The 18710-nt window shown below is 34.1% G+C and overlaps 1 protein-coding gene across 1 annotated transcript; it reads right to left on the minus strand.

Moving 5' to 3' along the window:
* Positions 1 to 15908: 15908 nt before the first annotated feature.
* Positions 15909 to 17198, minus strand: LOC127098380 (phosphoenolpyruvate carboxylase kinase 1). Its single transcript, XM_051036966.1, has 2 exons — positions 16361 to 17198; positions 15909 to 16249 (listed from the first exon to the last, which is right to left on the minus strand). The coding sequence occupies exons 1-2, from the start codon at positions 17136 to 17138 to the stop codon at positions 16203 to 16205; spliced, it is 825 nt and encodes a 274-aa protein (XP_050892923.1). The 5' UTR covers positions 17139 to 17198; the 3' UTR covers positions 15909 to 16202.
* Positions 17199 to 18710: the final 1512 nt, after the last annotated feature.

The raw sequence follows: 18710 nt of genomic DNA on the forward strand, positions 1-18710 counted from the left end.
TTGATCAGAATCATACAACTTCAAGAGATTGTTTTTCATAGTAACTGAGAAAGCTTTCTCAATGAGTTAACCTACACTAATCAGATTGCTCTTTGTGCCAGGAACATACTAAACATCCTTGATCAGAACAATTTTACCATTCTTCAACTTGACTTTGACATTTCCAATACCTTCAGCATTAAGGTATTTATCATCATCACATCTGATCTTTGTCCTCTTTCTAAACTCAAAATCAACCAGCCATTGTTTGTTTCTAGATAGGTGAATTGAGAAACCAGTGTCCATATACCACCAGTCTACCAAATACGCACCATCAGATTCAAAATCCATCAATAACACAGGTTCATCATCAGAATCTCCTCTGGTTATGTTTGCTTCTTCTGATTTTCTTTCCTTGTTTGACCAACAGTCAACAACAAAGTGACCAAACTTCTTTTAACAGTAGCATTGAACCTTCTTCTTTTCCCTTCTGATGTTTCTTCTTATCAGAATTGGAGGCTTCTAACTTCTAAAAACCACCACCACGTCTATTTTTGGCTTCTGACCAAGACTGCTTTTGACTCTTCTTCCCATAATACGCCTTCAGAGCCTGCTCTACCTCTCTTTCAGAGGTTCTCTCAGTCATACGTAACTCTTGTGCCTCTAGACTGCGCTGCAACTCTTCAATCCGCATGGTGCTTAGGTCTTTAGAATGTTTAATTACTACAACAGTGTAATCAAATTAAGGAGCAAGAGATCTCGATGCCTTCTCAATGATTACTTATTCTGACAAAGTTTCTCCACAAGATTTAATCTCATTGATGATCATAATCACTTTATAGATATAATCAAGTATCTTTTTATTATCTTTCATGTTGAGATTCTCATACTGTTTATATATAGACTAAAGTTTCACCTTCTTCACTGATGCATCATCATTGTTGCACCATACCAGTGTGTCCCGTGCAACGTTCATCATTGTCGAATCAATTATTTTCTCAAACAGGTTTGCATCCATACAATGATGGATGTAGAACAACGCCTTTTGATATTTCTTCCTCATTCCTATTTGCGCATTTCTTTGTGCTTCTGTCGCATCCTCCGCAACCAGAACATAACAATCGTTGACGATATCAAGAACGTCTTGAGTGCCAAACAACACACACATCTGAGTCGACCGCTGATTCCAATTATTTCCATCAAACATTGGAAGCTTTGTATTCAAGCTACCATTTTCGCCGTTCATCTTTGATTTTATGCACTTAAACTCACACAGATCTCACCAAACACTTATGTTTCCCAATCCCACAAAATCAAGAAATGCAATTCTGTTACAATTCCGATTATGAATTCAGCACGAATTCAAGAAACAAAATCAATCACACACGTCTCACCTTAAACTCGTGTTTTCCTATGAATCTTCCCGATGAATTGAACTGGAGCTCTAGATATCAACTATTGTTGCACAAGGTTGAAGATGAAGATAATGAAGATGGAGAGAGATAAGTGAGAGAAAATAGATCTAACTAACTTTTGGAGACAAATTCGATTGATTGCATTACAAAATTTTGTTACACATTTGATTTATATACACAAACAATAATGCCATGTGGCGAAATTGCTAACCTACACTAAATAAGTTAAGCTTAATAAAACTAATACTACAATCGCTTATGGAACAGTCACATCAGAAGCATACTACTTCTGAAGATGGATTACTTATAACAATTTTATCATCTGATTTAATCACGTGTTTCAAGAAATCAACTAATAGTCCAACTATTCAATCAATAAGCCACTGACAAATATCGTGTCACATGTTTGATGACCGGTCTGGTTCATAAACATTGCATATTGCAATTCATTGTCAAGTTGTTTATGTTGAAATCTTAAATACAATTATTGTTATGATGACTTATGATATTTCATAAGAATTATGGAGAATTAAAATTAAAATTTTATTGAAGTTGTTTTGAGATTAAAAATAATAAATAATAAATTAATTATTTATAATACCTTATTTAGGATTATTTTTAATTTCCTTTTTAGATTATTTGTGTACATCTCGGAATTTCTAAGATCGAGTTTTTGGAGGCCGTGTACAAATGAGCAAACTAGTTGGATTGCATAACCCTAAATAATCCAGATCCCGATCAAGGAGAACATCATTACAAGATATGAGCAAGTCGAATCTGGTCTCATATTGACTCGGTAGATGAGTAAGTCAGATTCACTCTCTTGAAAGGTGCTAGGAGGCAACATGAACAATCACAAATAACGGTTACGAAACATATACATGATTTTATGGGAGTTACAGAAATTGAGAGAAGAGGCGTTACTTGATAGTTAGGGAAGACGGCAGACGTTATCAAGGGATATGAAGAGACATCCTTTAAAGAACCCTTGAGGAATGAACGAGTATGAAAATAGACTTTCCAACGATGAAGAGGGACAACTAATACCTCCTATATACATAACGATTGTGATCTCTCTTAACTTGCATAAGAGATTTATCCAAATAGTATTTATCAGGAATAATTTGTTTAAAAGTTTGATTCATGTTCCTAGATTTTTTTGTTGTAATTTTTAATAATATTTACATTATTGTTTTTAATATTTTTGTCCAAATACTAAATATTTTAAATTTTCAAATAATTACAATTATAAATTTAATATTCAATATTTAACAATTACATATAAAAATAATTTAATTGAGATCGACCGAACTCAAACTCAATATTTCACTTATGCATATTAATTATGACTTTAAAAATACAATATATATATATTATATATATATATATATATATATATATATTATATATATATATATATATTATAATATATATATATATATATATATATATATAATATATATATATATCTATATATATATTATATATATATATAATATATTATATATATATATATATATATATATATTATATATATAATATATATATATATATATATATATATATATATAGTTTAATCTAAAAATGACTACAATTTCTTTCCGAATGAAAAACGATTCTTTAAGAAATTACATTTAAAAACCTACAAAATAAAAAGAAAATAAGTACAAATACTAAGAAAAATGAACTATATAGATACATTTGATATTAATTTTTATATTTTGACATAAATTAGTGGATGATGGCTCGACTATCCGGTCTACTAACCCTACCATACCCGGGTTGTCATGTCAACTCGACTTCCAAGAATCCATATGCTCAAATAGGCTTTGTCGATCTCATATATCGGTTGGTCAACTAATTTTCTGAGATGTATATAAGTCCATTGAGCACGAGGTCTAAAGGGTCGAACTGTTCAGACAAGAAAAGCCCGAAAATTCCCTTTCTACTTAGAGTCAAAGCCTACTTCTCCAAAGAAAATGAAGAGCTTTATGAGTGACAATGTCAGTTAAGCTGACTTGGTGATTACCACTCTTATGCAAGATTTAGGTAGTAGTTATCAAGCCAAACCTTCTTCTGAATTTAAGTTTTGGTCCAATAACTTTGACAGGCTGAGGTTCCTCTATGATCACCTAAACGCAACCGAGGATGTTGAAAAGGTAAAGTCTATTGGTGCCTAACAATTGACCCAAAATCTCAGGCCATACTTGATGAGGTATGTTGTTATGACTAGGAGTTTATTTGAAGTCGGTGACACACATGAGCATAACGAGATTCACATAAACAAAGAGATGAACCAGTCAAGCGATGACTTAAAGATCCAGACTACCCATGTAGAGGAATTAATTAAACAACTCTCGGAGATGCAGAAGCAAAAGGAGGCGTCGATATCTCAATTATTGGAAATAACTAAGCACAAGGAAACCATGGCGGTCAGATGCTCGGAATTGGAGACAACCAACATTGGCCTAACTCAAGAAACAGAGCAATCTCAGATTCTCAATGAGACCTTGAAGAAATTACTGCAAGACACCCAGGTGGACTTGCTTTCCGCTGGTAACTAAGCTTTTGAGAGGGTCAAAGCCCAAGATCTATGTATCGCACTAGATTTGGATGTGTCGAAGATGGATTTCTTTAAAACCATGGCCAACATGAAACTAGTCAACATGGACGAGGCTTTGCCTGAAGCAGAAAATTCGATGGGCGTGATGGATGATAATCCAACATCAGAAGCTCAGGTGAACGAGCCTGAAATTTGAATTTGCTTTATGCTTTTTGTTGGTCATCAATGGTGTTGTGCACCTTGTACTTTTGAATATATTTTGCTTTCCTGCTGAATAATTTAAGCCTTTTAAAGGTTTTGTGATGATGTTATTCCTTTGATCTTCTGTGTGTTCCCTTTAGTTTAAATTACTATTATTTTAGTTACTGATTTATGGACGGCCTTGTAGGTCGGCATAATTATCTTATTTTTGACCACCTAGTCTGGGAGATTAAGATGAGTCAGATACTTTACCGGTGATAAATCGATCACACCATTTGAATTCATAAGTATGCTAGTTTTACACGACGTTCAGAGCCCTACGGGTTTTGGCGTTCAAATTAACAACACGTGCTCTCATTAAACATTATCAGATCGCAGCCAATATGTTAGAAGCGCCGAGCTACTTGGATTTTTCTTAGACCAGAGATTTTACTAAACGTTACCCGACCGAAGCCGATTATGCCAGAGGCTTCAATTTCACTTTGGCTTTAGTTAGGCCAGAGGTTTTATTAAATGCTACACAAAAGAAGCCGATTATTCTACAAGCTTCAATTTAGCTTGGGCTTCAGTTAGGCCAGAGGTTTTATTAAACTTTACTCGGACGAAGTCGATTATGCCATACGCTTCAATTTTGCTTGGGCTTCAATTAGGCCAGATGTTTTATTAAACGTTACCTGGCAGAAGTCGATTATGGCAGAGGCTTCAATTTCGTTTGGGCTTTAGTTAGGCCAGAGATTTTATTGAATGTTACCAGACCAAAATCGATTATGCTAGAGGCTTCAATTTCACTTGGGCTTCAGTTAGGAGAGAGTTTCATTAAACGTTATCCGGCCGAAGTCGATTATGCCAGAGACTTTAAATTCACCTGGACTTCAGTTAGACCAGAGGTTTTATTAAACGTTACCCAACCGAAGCCGATTATTCCAGAGGCTTCAATTTCGCTTTGGCTTCAGTTAGGCCAGAGGTTCTATTAAACATTACCCAGTCGAAACCGATTACGCCATAGGCTTAAATTTCACTTGGACTTCATTTAGGCTAGAGGTTTTATTAAACATTACTCGAATGAAGTTGCTTATGCCAGAGGCTTCAATTTTGCTTGGGCTTCTTCCTGGATCATGTCCTAAGTTTTGATTTTATAAAGACATTTATTTTAACTATGTGTGCCTCATTAAAAACCGTTTCCTTTGCAAGGGAAAAAAGTGCATCCCCATAATTTTTATTCACTATATTCATTACACAATCTAAGTAAGATAAAATTTAAGACTAGTTACATTCCATGTTCTGGGTACTTCGACACCTTTTAAACTCTCTAATTTATAAGCCCCTTTATTTAACCTCTGATGAACACGGTAGGTTCTTTCCTAATTCAAGCCAATTTACCTCTCTTCATGGGATCATTCACTTCTTTTACCACTAAGTCACCATTGTAAAATCCCTTCTGCCTTACTTTGATATTAAACCTCTAATCAATTCTTTGCTTAACTGTGAATTCTCTGATGTGAGACGTTTCCATGACTTCATCCAATAAGTCCACGGAGACGTTTAAGCCTTTCGAGTTGAAGCTTTCATCAAAAGCTACGCGTCTTCATGTCGACGTATTGACCTTAATCGGTATCATTACACTAGCACTGTAAACCATCCTGAAAGGAGTCTCCCGAGTAGTCGAATGCGGCGTAGTGTGGTAAGACAACAAAATTTCATATAGGTATTCGGCCCACAATCCTTTGGCTTTGTCCAATTTATTTTTCTAGTTGATGAGATTTTTTTATACGGTGTCCTCATATTCAATGTTAGGCGCACCATGTGTTGCTATCTTTTCTCATCGCCGCATATATCCCTTTTGGTCATCCCGGTAGGGGAAGTAACTTGAGGTGATGAACTTCTTTTACGATTCACGTCTAGTATTTAGTGGCATGTGCTCCTTCTCTTTTTCAAACGGTCGTTAGGATGGTCTTGCTACTGACCGATCTCTGTGCCCGACTTAAAATATTCTTTCTTGTGCCCAAATCCTCCTTCCAGTGTCTCGGACATGTTTTTACATTTGAGTGAGTCATAAGCCCCTAATATTAAAATTTGGTTATTGATGGCAATAAAATGCTCATGTGGATCAGTTTTACTATTGAAAGATATTAGCGATGGTGGCTTGAAGTTCTCTGGGGCTTGATCGTCTCAGATAGCTTTGGATAAAGGTCGAAAGTCCAGAGGCTCCTCTTCTGTACTCCCTTCCTGGACACTTTGTGTTTGCAAAGCTTGGACGTTGTCTTGCAAAGTTCTATTTTGCTGATGATGTGCTTCCACCATCGTGAGCAACAGAGCCATATCTGGTGGCGAGGATGAATCGCTTCGATTGAGAGATTATCCCAACATCGTCTAGTTGTCGTATAAACACTTTTGATGGTGGTTTTGTGTGGCCTGGGCCAGTTTTGGTGAGACCCCACGATGGGTGTCAAATGTTCTTGCTAAAAAAAAATTAAAAGGTTGACTTCCTTGTTATAAGTCAAGGAGAGCCTAAAATGAATGATTGGGGTGTCTGTTATGTGTGTTTGTCTCGTTTTTGCTTGTCATTTACCCTCCAAACATCCTCCTATTTATAGGTCTTCGTCTCCTTCTCTCCCCAATTTTGCTTAACTTTTCATATCCTTCATAAATTCATCTATCAATAACGTTTGTCGCCTTTATAATTGTCATGTAACGTTCTCCTCTTCACTAATTATAACTTTCTGTCATAATGTATCACCCTGTAACCGTTTTTATCACCCTTCGAATGACATATTGGCCTTGTCATCGGATCTGACTTGTACTAATTGGACCATTCTCGACCTTATTGGAAGTCGGTGCCACCTTGCTTACTCGAATATCCTAATCGGATTTCAGTTAATAAGTCTGATGTCCTAATCGAATTCTGACTAGTCGATGCCAACTCGACCATCCAGTCTACTAACCCTACTATACTCGGGTTGTCATGCCAATTCGACTTCCAAAAATTCATATCCTCAAATAAGCTTCATCGATCAACTATTTTTTTAAGATGTACAAGTGATATTAACTAAATATAATATTTTCAATGAGTATTTACAATTAAAATTGAAGGAACTATATTATTCTATAAAATTCAATACGAAATTAAACGATATACTTGATAAAAACATTGATTTATTTATTAAGACCAAAGGAGGGGGGTCGGTCACATGTGAAAGGTGGTCCCCGAAATAAATAAATAAATGGTAGTGGTACCTACTACGTACGTACTAAGAAGGGGACCACGATAAGTTATTATTAATGGTAATTTGATAAGGGCATCGACATATGGATTTTAATTGTACGCATGCGATGCCACAATAAAGATGCCTTACTACTATTTATCTATTCTTTTCTTTCCCTTCAAGTCTCTCCTCTCCACTGACATCACTGCCTACGCTTCCACATTCAGACACGTACGTACCTTCCCAATAAAAACACAATCACCAATCTATTTTCTCTCTCTTTATTTACTTGTTTAATAAAAACCACTAATACTTCTTTCAAGTAGTATAAAACATAAAAGGATTAAATATTTTTACAAATAATTCTTCATCGTCTCAATATAAATGTCACTTAGAGATTTACACATTTAACTAATTAATCATTTTTAAGGTGATTAATTTAAATGATTAAAAGTCATTTTTATTTAGTAATATACCTTTATTAATACTAGCTAATCAAATAATGAGTTGAGTTGAAATATACTTCATCATCCGTCTCACAATATTGTTTATTTATAATACCAAATTATTATTAGGATTTTTTCCACTAATTTACTCTTTATTTTAATTAATGTAATTATTTTATTATTTATTATTAATAATGTTATTTTAGTAAATAATATTAAAATTAATATGATTAATCATTGTTTTGAATAGTTGAATGATTCAATATGATTGACTCAATTTGAAGGTTTAATTCAGAATTTCGACTATTCAGCCTGACGAACGGTAAACATTTTCTAAGGGGTCGGGCACTAGAGTCATGCACCGTGCTTATCTTAGTCGTTGGAGTCAATCCAACGGTCTCGCGTATCTGACATTGCATTCATGGAGGGCGGTTATAACCATTGTCCACATATAAATGAGATTTCGTTCACGCCAAAGTATGATTCATTATAATCTGGCAAAGTTACACCTCTATGACTTCACTAACTTGGTTGTTCAAGTGCCAACCTTATAAATACACTCACTCTAAATACCGAAGACTCCCATCGTCGTACCTTCCACGGTAAAATTAACCACCAAATCACAAACTTCCTATTCCATATCGGAATAATGGTGCAGTCAATGGGAGTTTATTTCATGATTCATAAAATTCTACGCCATGTCCATATTCAACACCGTGAATTTTTATAACCAAGGAAAATAGCAACTCCATAAACCACTCATCTACTCAGGGAAGTGCTACAACACTGGTATTCACCATCATGTCGAATGAGCTTGTTCTCCCTTTGAAGTAAAAGCTCCTCTTTCATCTTCAACTCCTCTCACCATGCCTTCTCACCAACACCAAGTTCATGTTGGATGTGAATACAAAAGTAGGAAAACGGTCTTGAGAGGGGGAGAAAATACCCAAATTAAAATTCAAACGCTTTCTCAAAACGTGTCAAATATTTTTCAGAAGAGCGAGCTGAAGGTTTAATGCGAAAATATGAAAATTATACTTTTTAAAATTTTGATCATATTAACACTAAATCGCTTCACAAATGCCAATGATGAATATGACGATCGCGAGGTATTCAATTAATTCGATTGTATAATCCACAAAGTATGTTTATACAAAGATTCAATATAGTGAATTATAACCTTAATTATTTATTAGAATTTAATCACCAACTCAGCTCAATAAGGTGTCCAATTCTAACAAAACCTAATGCTTACGTAATAAATCGCTACCAATTTAATGAACGATAGACTACACTAGAATTGAAATACCCAAGCATACAAATACTACAAAAATTAAATGTGTGTGTGCGTGTGTGTGTGTGTTGTGTGTGTGTGTGGTGTGTGTGTGTGTTGTGTGTGTGTGTGTGTTGTGTGTGTGTGTGTGTGTGTGAGAGAGAGAGAGAGAGAGAGAGAGAGAGAGAGAGATGACAACGAGAGATTCATAGTGTTTCAGCGTTCGTCCTTACTTTGCCTACTGACACTCTTCAATGGTTTATCATTGGAACATGCATTATTCCTTTTTATTTGAAAAATATTTCCAAGAGTTCATTCAATCACCAATCCACAATAATGTTGAGAATTATAAAATCTCCTATCAGGATCTTGACTTGTATATAACATAGTTCAAAACTCTTCTGCGTAATATTTACTCGTTGATGCTTCTTGAATCTTCCAATATCACTAATCTGCTTCAAGCCTTCAAGTGTAGCAATTAATCCCTTGATCCTACTGATTTCTTGAGCGATGAATTGTATGAAAATTTGAGAAGAACTTCTCCTTATTCGTAGTCTTCCACACAGTCACTACCAAGGCAATCTGGAGAGAAGAGCCTACTTCTTTTCAATGAATTTGTCAACACTATTGACAATCACCTCAATCTTACAAATAATCTGAAGATCTCAACCAAATTTTCAAGAACGATTAGTTTCAAGAATGCACCTCCTTCAATCAATTACAAATCTCTTGTTATCAAGATCTGAATCAAATTGAAGTTGAAGATGTAAGAACTTTGAACTTTCAAAACAGAGGAAAATGATTTTCATAGAATCACAATGTTGATTATGATATTCACTTGTGAGAAAGTGATGACAAAAGGTTTTAAATGTACTTGAGATTAAGCACTTAAAATGGTTTTAAAAAGTCAATTAGATTTGAGTCAAGAGCATTTCATGATTTGAATCAAATAAACAAGTGAAGTGGAATAAAAGAAAAACAAAGTTTTGACCCATTTTTCAGTTGATTCGTTTCAAGAGGAAAGTGTGATTCAAATTAAATAGTATGCGCTTAACTGAAAAATCTGTAAAACTTGTATGATTTGAATCAGGTGTAAAGTTTGATTTGAATCAATTGAGGCAGAGGTGACCCAGAGTTTGATGATTCAAATCATGTGTTAAATTTGATTCGAATCAAATGGTATGAAAGTTTCTAGTTTGGCACTATAGAAAATGATTTGAATCAGGATTTGTGCTTGATATGAATCAAACACCTAAAATTCCAATTTTTCAAGTTTTTCAAAATTCTTTTAGATTTTTCTTTTCACCTAAATTGTATTCATACCATATATGGATCTTATTCCACTGGCTCATGCAATTGATAAAAAGCATCATGATCAAGTTCAAACCTAACCAATGATTTATGCATGCTAAAAATGAATCATTTCAAAACTTGATCTAGATAGGTGCAATCATGAAGGAGACTCAGTAATCGAAAGTAAATCAAAGATGAAAGCGATGAAACATGAAACAAAATAATTGTATTGAGGTTCTCCCCTGAATATATTAGTGACAGGCAACTACAGTCCAAACATTAATGTAACTCTTACCACTACCATAACTATCATCGTCAAAATCAGAGATATCATAGAAACTCCATCAACTCCAGGTTGTGTTTTGAACTCAAAGCGCTTGCGAACTTGTTGTAACCCAATATAACTTAATCACACTACACCAAATTACTTTGGAACTATTGTGGTGACTTCTCTACCCCTCAATCGTCGACGAGAGGCATTCCTCCATCATCTCCTTAATTAAGGGATGGTTATTCTGACTAAAAGAATCTTCAAGAGAGCTATAAAAAGGCAAACTACAAAATCAAAATTGGAAAGCAAAAGGAAGGAGTTAAAGAACGAGAAACCCATTTTGGGATTCAGAGTTAGAAAAAAGGTGGATAATATCCCTAATGAAGTGTTTTCATTGGTAATATTAACCATAATAGCCAACTGCAAAGTATCCAGAATATTTATCAATGTGGGAAGTTCATATGATATCATGTACTATAATCTATTCGAGAGGCTAGGATTGGAGATAGGATATTATCGCCATACACAAACACATGTCTAGAAGCATTTATTGACTCAATAACACAACAATGGGTCAGCATATAGTTAATGGTTACTCTTGGATAAGGAAGGGATATTATGTTGATACACATATATTTTCTGGTGATCCCCTACAAAAGTATTTACAACAGTATCTTAGTAAGGCCCTTTTATGCAACCCTTGACATCGTCGTTTCTACCCTCCCTCTGAAAATGTAGTATTGTATCATTCTTAATGAATCAGTAACCATCCATGTGGACCTATCAAGAGTCCCTCAAATACGTAAGGCACTACTCAAAGAACCGTTTGTGACATCCCTCATGTAGAACAAGAAGATGAAAACAACATGATGGATGACAGAAGCGGCCTCACGGTGGAAATTAGGATCAAGATCCCAAGACTAATTCGAATAAAATCCATATAGAATGGCAAGGATAATAACCAAACTCCCTGACTTCGTGGAAAGAAGCCTCATTGAATGCCGTAAGGCCAATGATGATCTCTTAGGTGTATCCTCATATGAAATCCCCAACATCAATCTCATAGTGACCTGAAATTTTTTGACCATTGATCCCACTGCCTAGTCAATTTCCAAGAGGAGAATACGTGAATCGCCAAATTCCCTACCCCAAAAAATTATGCTGAGTATGAAGCCTTCATCGTCGGCTTTCCCTGACATTTGAGATAAGAGAAGGGGAAGTTAAATTGCCCATAAATTCAAGCCAAGGACCCATTGTTATTAAAATTTGTTACCATAGAAAAAGACAAGCAAAAATCGAGAGCATAACATAAAGGAAGATGTTTTGTCCAAACTAGAAAGTAAAAAAGGAGCATGCATTAACCATTCTTTCATTTAACATACACTTGACAAACCAAGATTCGTAACATCGATCATTGTGGCTACCTTGACAAAAGGAACCTGGTGCCAATTATGGGTAATGATGATAATGGAATATATTGAAACCATAATTCTTCTAGCAAATCCCATTGAAGGAAGAATGGTAAAGAAGAAAGCATGCTTATATTTACTCATAAGAGAAAAGTTGTAGAGAAGAGGTTTATCCACCCTATAACTTGAATGTTCGGAGGGGAGAGGTTGGGTATACTTTGTCGAACTGTACCAAGTCATATTTGGGCAACATCTAGGGAAATAACCCAAGCTAATAAGGTCCTTATGGATGGATACTATTGGCCTTCAATGGCCCAAGATGTCAATAACACATGGACGTCCACAACACCCATCCATTTGAGCTTAACACGTTAAATGCATTGTGACCATTCTCCCCTGGGGGAATGGATATACTTGTCCCTTTTTCATTAACTCTAGTTTAACTAAAGTTTCTGATTGTATATGTAGACTATTTCACCAAGTGGATCAAAGTAGAAGCTCTATCGAAGACCACGACAACAAAAATTCTGAAATTCTTCAAGAGGAACATTTTCACAAGATACATCATCCCCCAATTCTTCATACAAGACAACATAAATCAATTTAAGATATTAATTTGCAGAAGCTCTTTAAGGATCTTAAATTCGATCATCATTTCACGTTGATAAAATATCCTCATACTAATGGGCAGGTTGAAGTCGCCAACATGATATTGCTAAGGGAATTAAATAGTAATGGGAAGGGTATAAAGGAAATTGGGTGGATTAGCTCCCACACGTATTTTGTGCATATCATACTAAGCTTTGTTTAACAACTAGGAAGACATTGTTCAGGCTCACAAATGGAATAGAGATCGTTATCCCTATTATGGTGAAAGAACTCAGCAAGAGGACAACAAAACTTCTACCACGAAAAGAAATTCACAAAAAATCATGAAAGAGATGAATTTCTTATAGGATAAAAGGTATTTCACCACTTTCTCAAACGTCGCTGTCAAACAAGCCAATACTGACAAGTATAATAACAAGGTCATGCCTATGGATCTCTAGCTCCACGATCGCGTGATTCGAAGGGCCGATGCTGGAGGAAGAAAGTTAGGTAAAATAAGTTAGCTCCCACTTGGGAAGGGTTATACCATATATGAACTAGCACGGGCAATGGAGATTACACCATCGAGACTCTTCAAGTGGAACTCATCACGAAGAGCTGGAATAACGCAAAGTCGAAGCGTTATTACAACTAAGTCATTTCCTTTTTGAAAATTTAAAATCACGCTTGTGAAAAGTTTATGAAAGTAACTATTTGCACAACAATTTAATGAATATTATTTTCACTAACATTTTCGCTTTCGTAGAAAATAGCAAAACTCCAACACTTTCACCCTCGATGACACCAATCCTTGAAAATGAATGAGACAATGACACGCGTTTAAAGACACCATACGTCTGAAGGCAGTATGATGCACCAAGAACCCCATTCTCGGTAGTTAGGCATTCCATAATCTATGTGGTGGAGCCCCACTTACGTCATCCTGGAATTGGGTCGTCACCCGAATGAAGAGAAATGAAACAAACCCTTGGCTGAGCGCGATCCTTAGAGCCATCTGATGAGCTAAAGAATAACTCCTTAGAATGGTCACAAAGAACTGAAGACAATCATCCTCAAAAGATAATGGTCAAGTGTATAATGGAAGCATAATAATATGACAAATAATGAAGATAAATTGTTCATAACTCATTCCTAATTATAGGCCAGCGGCTAATATAATACATGTTGATATAAATCAAACATCGAAATTCAACATGGTTGCATAATAAAAGGGAAAACAAAAGAATGCATAGGAAATCAGATCTTCTCTAAGAGGGACCAACTTCTCTGCTACGACCTTTTGCCTAATATGGACTTTATCCCCTAATATCTTCACTTTCAAACAAAGTATATCTACTTGGTTCATAGCATTATCGAATGAGGTTGCCATAACATAGCTACCAAATTTAGCAACTCTAGTAAACTCATTGTGTCAGGAGTATTTTCTTCCTACGTCTTCTTCAATTGCCCTTTCAGTTTGTTGACCTCTTCTAAATGAGACCATTTCGCATCCCTCAGAGCGGTGTCCATATCCTATACGATTTAATTAGCAGTTTTAATGGACTTGTTGACCTTATCTAAAACATATTTGATGCCAAACAAAGATCCTTGGACTTTACCCAAAGTACTTTCCTTCTCCTCCACCAACTTCCCTAGCTCATTCGCTCTCGCATCCAAGGCTGAAGGGGAACCATATTTCTTCACTTCTTCTTGTTCCTTTTCCAGAAGCTTCCTTGCATCACTGGTTTCCTTCAAAAGATTATCCCTTTTCGGAAGGACGAAGTCCATCCACTTTTGCAAGACATGTTTCTCCTTCTTAAGTTTATTTAGGGTCAAGACATCTCAAAGATTATCCCTTTTCAAAAGGACGAAGTCCATCCATTTTCACAAGACATGTTTCTCCTTCTTAAGTTTATTTAGGGTCAAGACATCTTATTTACTGAATCACTTATGGATAACACTTTGGTTGCTCAATGTGTATGGTATGACATCCCTATCATCGCTTTCTAACCCCGTGAGCAAAATAGGTGTAGTCACTATTGTGTGAACATGTCTAACCATAAATCAACTTATTTTTCAACTCACTTTTAATCAGAATCAATTTTACAAAATCATTTAACCCAAGATCTATTTTCATCACCACAAAATCAAACACATAAATTCAAATAGCATTGAATTACAACATTGCACAATGGTGCTTCAACGTAAAAGCTTGTCTTGGACTCGTAGAGATTCAAAATTCGGCAATAGTTACTCCCTCCGTTCCTTTATACGTGTCACTTTCTAATAAAATTTGTTACTTTTTAATTGTCACTTCCAAAGTTCCATGTAGTATTAATTGCATTTTTGTTAAAATTATCCCTATATAATTACTCTATCCGTTTCTTTTTAAGTGCCATTTTTTAGAAAAAAAAATTGTTTCTTTTTAAGTGTCATTCCAAAGTTCAAAGTAGTATTAATTATTCTTTTGTCCAAAATACCCCTAATTAATCATTACAAAGAGAAAGAAACGTCAAATAAACTAATAAAAAGTTAAGGGTAAAATAGGAAAAAAGATAATGATGGTTTAAAAAGTAACAATAATGATTAGTTTTATTGGTATGTGTAAGAAGTCAAAAAATGATACTTAAAAAGGAATGGATAAAATATTACACAGAAAGAACAAATAAAATAAATGTAATAAATAATTAATTGTATTATAGATAAAAAAAAATTATTGTTTGAAAAGTAATAATAATGATTAATTTTGTCTAAAAAACACTTAAAAGTGATGTTTCTTATATGGACTTGATTGGGTCAATTAGCATTTCGACGCGTGGAGACGCTGATGCATTGGTCGAGCAATTTCAACGTCTCAATTCCGTTGGTCAATTGTGCAGCATTGTTGGCTAATCAAGAGACCTTGTTTGCATAAACATCACTTTGCTCTTTCTGTTTAGCAGATAGCATGGGATTGGTATTGTTTTTAATTAGCTTCTGAGTGCCTATTTCTCACTGCAAGAGGCATTTGAATTTTTATTGGGAAAGTGGATGGTGGCTTTGTGTAGGTGGGTTTTGTTAAAACAATGCCTCTTAACTCAAACAAACATTAGAGTGCACTACTTATTTCTACAAGAAAGAAATATCATTATATTTTTTAAATATATGAAATGAATTTAACCCTTTTTTCGGACAAGATTAAACTTATCATATAAATTCAATTATTTATTCCTGCTTCCTTAAAAGGATTCACCCTCGTTACTTGAAAAAACAAATTCACACATAAAATAAACAAAATTCAAAATATTAAAAAAGAACTAAACATTCAAAACTATGGATACACCGTAGTAGTATTATACAAAAACCAGATCTACAAACTCCGAAAAAAGAGTTCCTTCCTTATAGTACTTCTATCTACCTCCTAAATTTATTTTTCCTTTTCCATTTACTCTTAACAAAACTAAACTCATCTTTTTCAACAACAAAAAAAACTACTCGCATCGCATCATCGGAATCTACACGAACGTGCTCTGTTTCCTCTGCCTCCGGTAGCCACACTTTTTACAGCTTCTATCTCGTTTTTCAATCCTGATTAGTTGTTTCTCCTCCACTCACTATCCAAGGGTGTCCTGAAAAAAATCACAAAAGAACAATCAATAATCATAATCAGTATTCATAATCAAATCAGTATTAAAACTATAAAATGAAAAAGTAATAACAATATTGATAAGTAGACATACTCAAGGCTTGTTCTGCAGAAAATCTTTTGGAAGCATCTCTACAAATCATTTTTCTCAACAGATCCTTGGCAGAGGATGAAACGGAACGGAAGATTCTAGACGGAAACCTCAGATTCGCTCTAATAACAGCTTCAAAAATTTCAGTCGCGGAATCTCCGTAAAAAGGAGGAATCCCGCTCAACATTATGTACAGTAACACACCAACACTCCACACATCAACTTTCTCTGTGTAATCTCTTCCTAAAAGAACCTCCGGCGCCACGTAATACGGCGTTCCAACAACACCGCTCATGGTTCTGCCGTCGCCGAACCATTCCGCCGAACCAAAATCAGCTAATTTTAGATTATCGTTAGAATCAAAGAGAATGTTATCCGGCTTGATGTCACGGTGCGCTACACCGAGACGGTGGCAGTGAACAACGGCTTCGAGAAGCTTTTTGATGAGAGACGCCGCCTGTTGTTCGGTGAAAGGATTCGAAACGATGCGATCGAGGAGAGTGAGAGGCTGACAAAGCTCTAAAACGATGGATAAGAAATCGTCGTTTTCGAAAACGTCGTAGATTTGAAGGATGTTAGGGTGAGGTGAAAGGAGAGAGAGGAATTTCGGTTCGTTTTGAAGACACTCACGATCGGTGGAATCGGAGAGGAGAGATTTGTCGATGACTTTGCAGGCTTGAGGTACGGCGGAGCTAGGGTGGAAGCACCGGTAAATGGTGCCGAAACGCCCACGTCCGATCTCGTCGCTGAGTTGGTAGTTGGTTTTTAGGGTTTCGCACATTTCAACACTTTTTCTATTGATTTTGATTTTGGAGTTATGAGTTGTTCGAAGTTAAGGTTAGTATTATTTATAGAAAAATGAAAATATAAGTGTGAAGAGTGTGAGAAGGTGAAAATGGAATGTACTTTGGCATATTAGAAAATGGAATATTCCTTCGGTGGATACTACCAATCGAATCGTACCACGTTAGTTATAACTGACGGTAACCAAAAACAAACAAACTGTATAGTTAGTCCGTAACGGAAGCGTCCGATTTTTTCCGTTAATGTTTTGTTTTGCAAATGTATAGGAAAAAAACAGAAAATACTTGACGAAAGAGAACCAGAAAAAAAAAGCAGGAATAAGAAACTTCTGCCTGATAAATAGCAACTTTGTTGATTTTAATGGTTTAAAAGTTAACTTAATTATAGTAAATTAATAACAAATAAACGAATAAGAGTTAGCACCTTATAAAAAAATAGAATATGAATTACTTTAAACAAAATTATTTCTATAAAAATATATATGTCCTTTTATGTATAAATTGTATATAATAATTTTATTATTTAATAATAAAAAAATTAATATTAAAAAAGTATGAGCTAGTTCATTTTGAAGTTATTGACCATCATGAAAATCGTTTTTTAAAATATTGATCAAAATTATTTTCATGACAACATATTCAACTCTTATTTCTATATAAAAAACATAATAAATATATGGAAATGTTGTAAAAGTGATTTAAAAAAAAACATATAATAGAACATTGCTAACACTTTTTAAATTATTAATAAATTTATTATATTTAATGACTTTAATTTTTATGCATTGTAATGAAAAGAATTTATACTATCAATCAATTACAACCATTTATAAATATTATTAGAAAAGTTTAATATGAATACAGTACTTTAAACCTGGTTAAAATATAAGTTAAATATTTCAAAGCTTTAATATTTTTTTTCCGTATATTAATTTTAAAATTGATTTTGATCTTTTAATTTAAAAAAAAAAAATTATATTGATTCTTTAACTTTGCATATTATTTATATTTAAAATTAATGATATTATCATCTTTTACTAACACGTCACTTATAAAAATTAAGTATCATCATATAGGAGTTTTTATGAAATTTTAAAAATAAAATATAAAACTTGAGTGTCATTTAAAAGATATAAGAACATGATAAAATTTATAAATTACACAACATTAAAGATGAACATATCCATTTCTCAATGCAAAAAATATAAAAGAATCAACGGTGAATTTATAAATAAATGAATTAATGATGTGGGTCAAATAAGAAAATTAGAATTGTAAATATTAATATTTTTTTTTACAATTAATATATAAATAAAATAAATGTTATCGTCATAAATTGAATTTAAATTATTAATTTATATTTATTTAATTCAATTAACATATACGTTTAGTTACCTTACACCCTTAATAAAACCTAATATATATTTTGAAAATTTCAATTTATTTAACCTATTTTAACTAATTAATTAAGAAAATATAAAAAGTTTAAAATATATGTTAAAAAAATGTAATTAATTTAAATGTTTGGAACATATTTTATGAAATATGGT

The sequence above is a fragment of the Lathyrus oleraceus genome, chromosome 6, assembly GCF_024323335.1.
Source record: "Lathyrus oleraceus cultivar Zhongwan6 chromosome 6, CAAS_Psat_ZW6_1.0, whole genome shotgun sequence".
Lineage (NCBI taxonomy): Eukaryota > Viridiplantae > Streptophyta > Magnoliopsida > Fabales > Fabaceae > Lathyrus > Lathyrus oleraceus.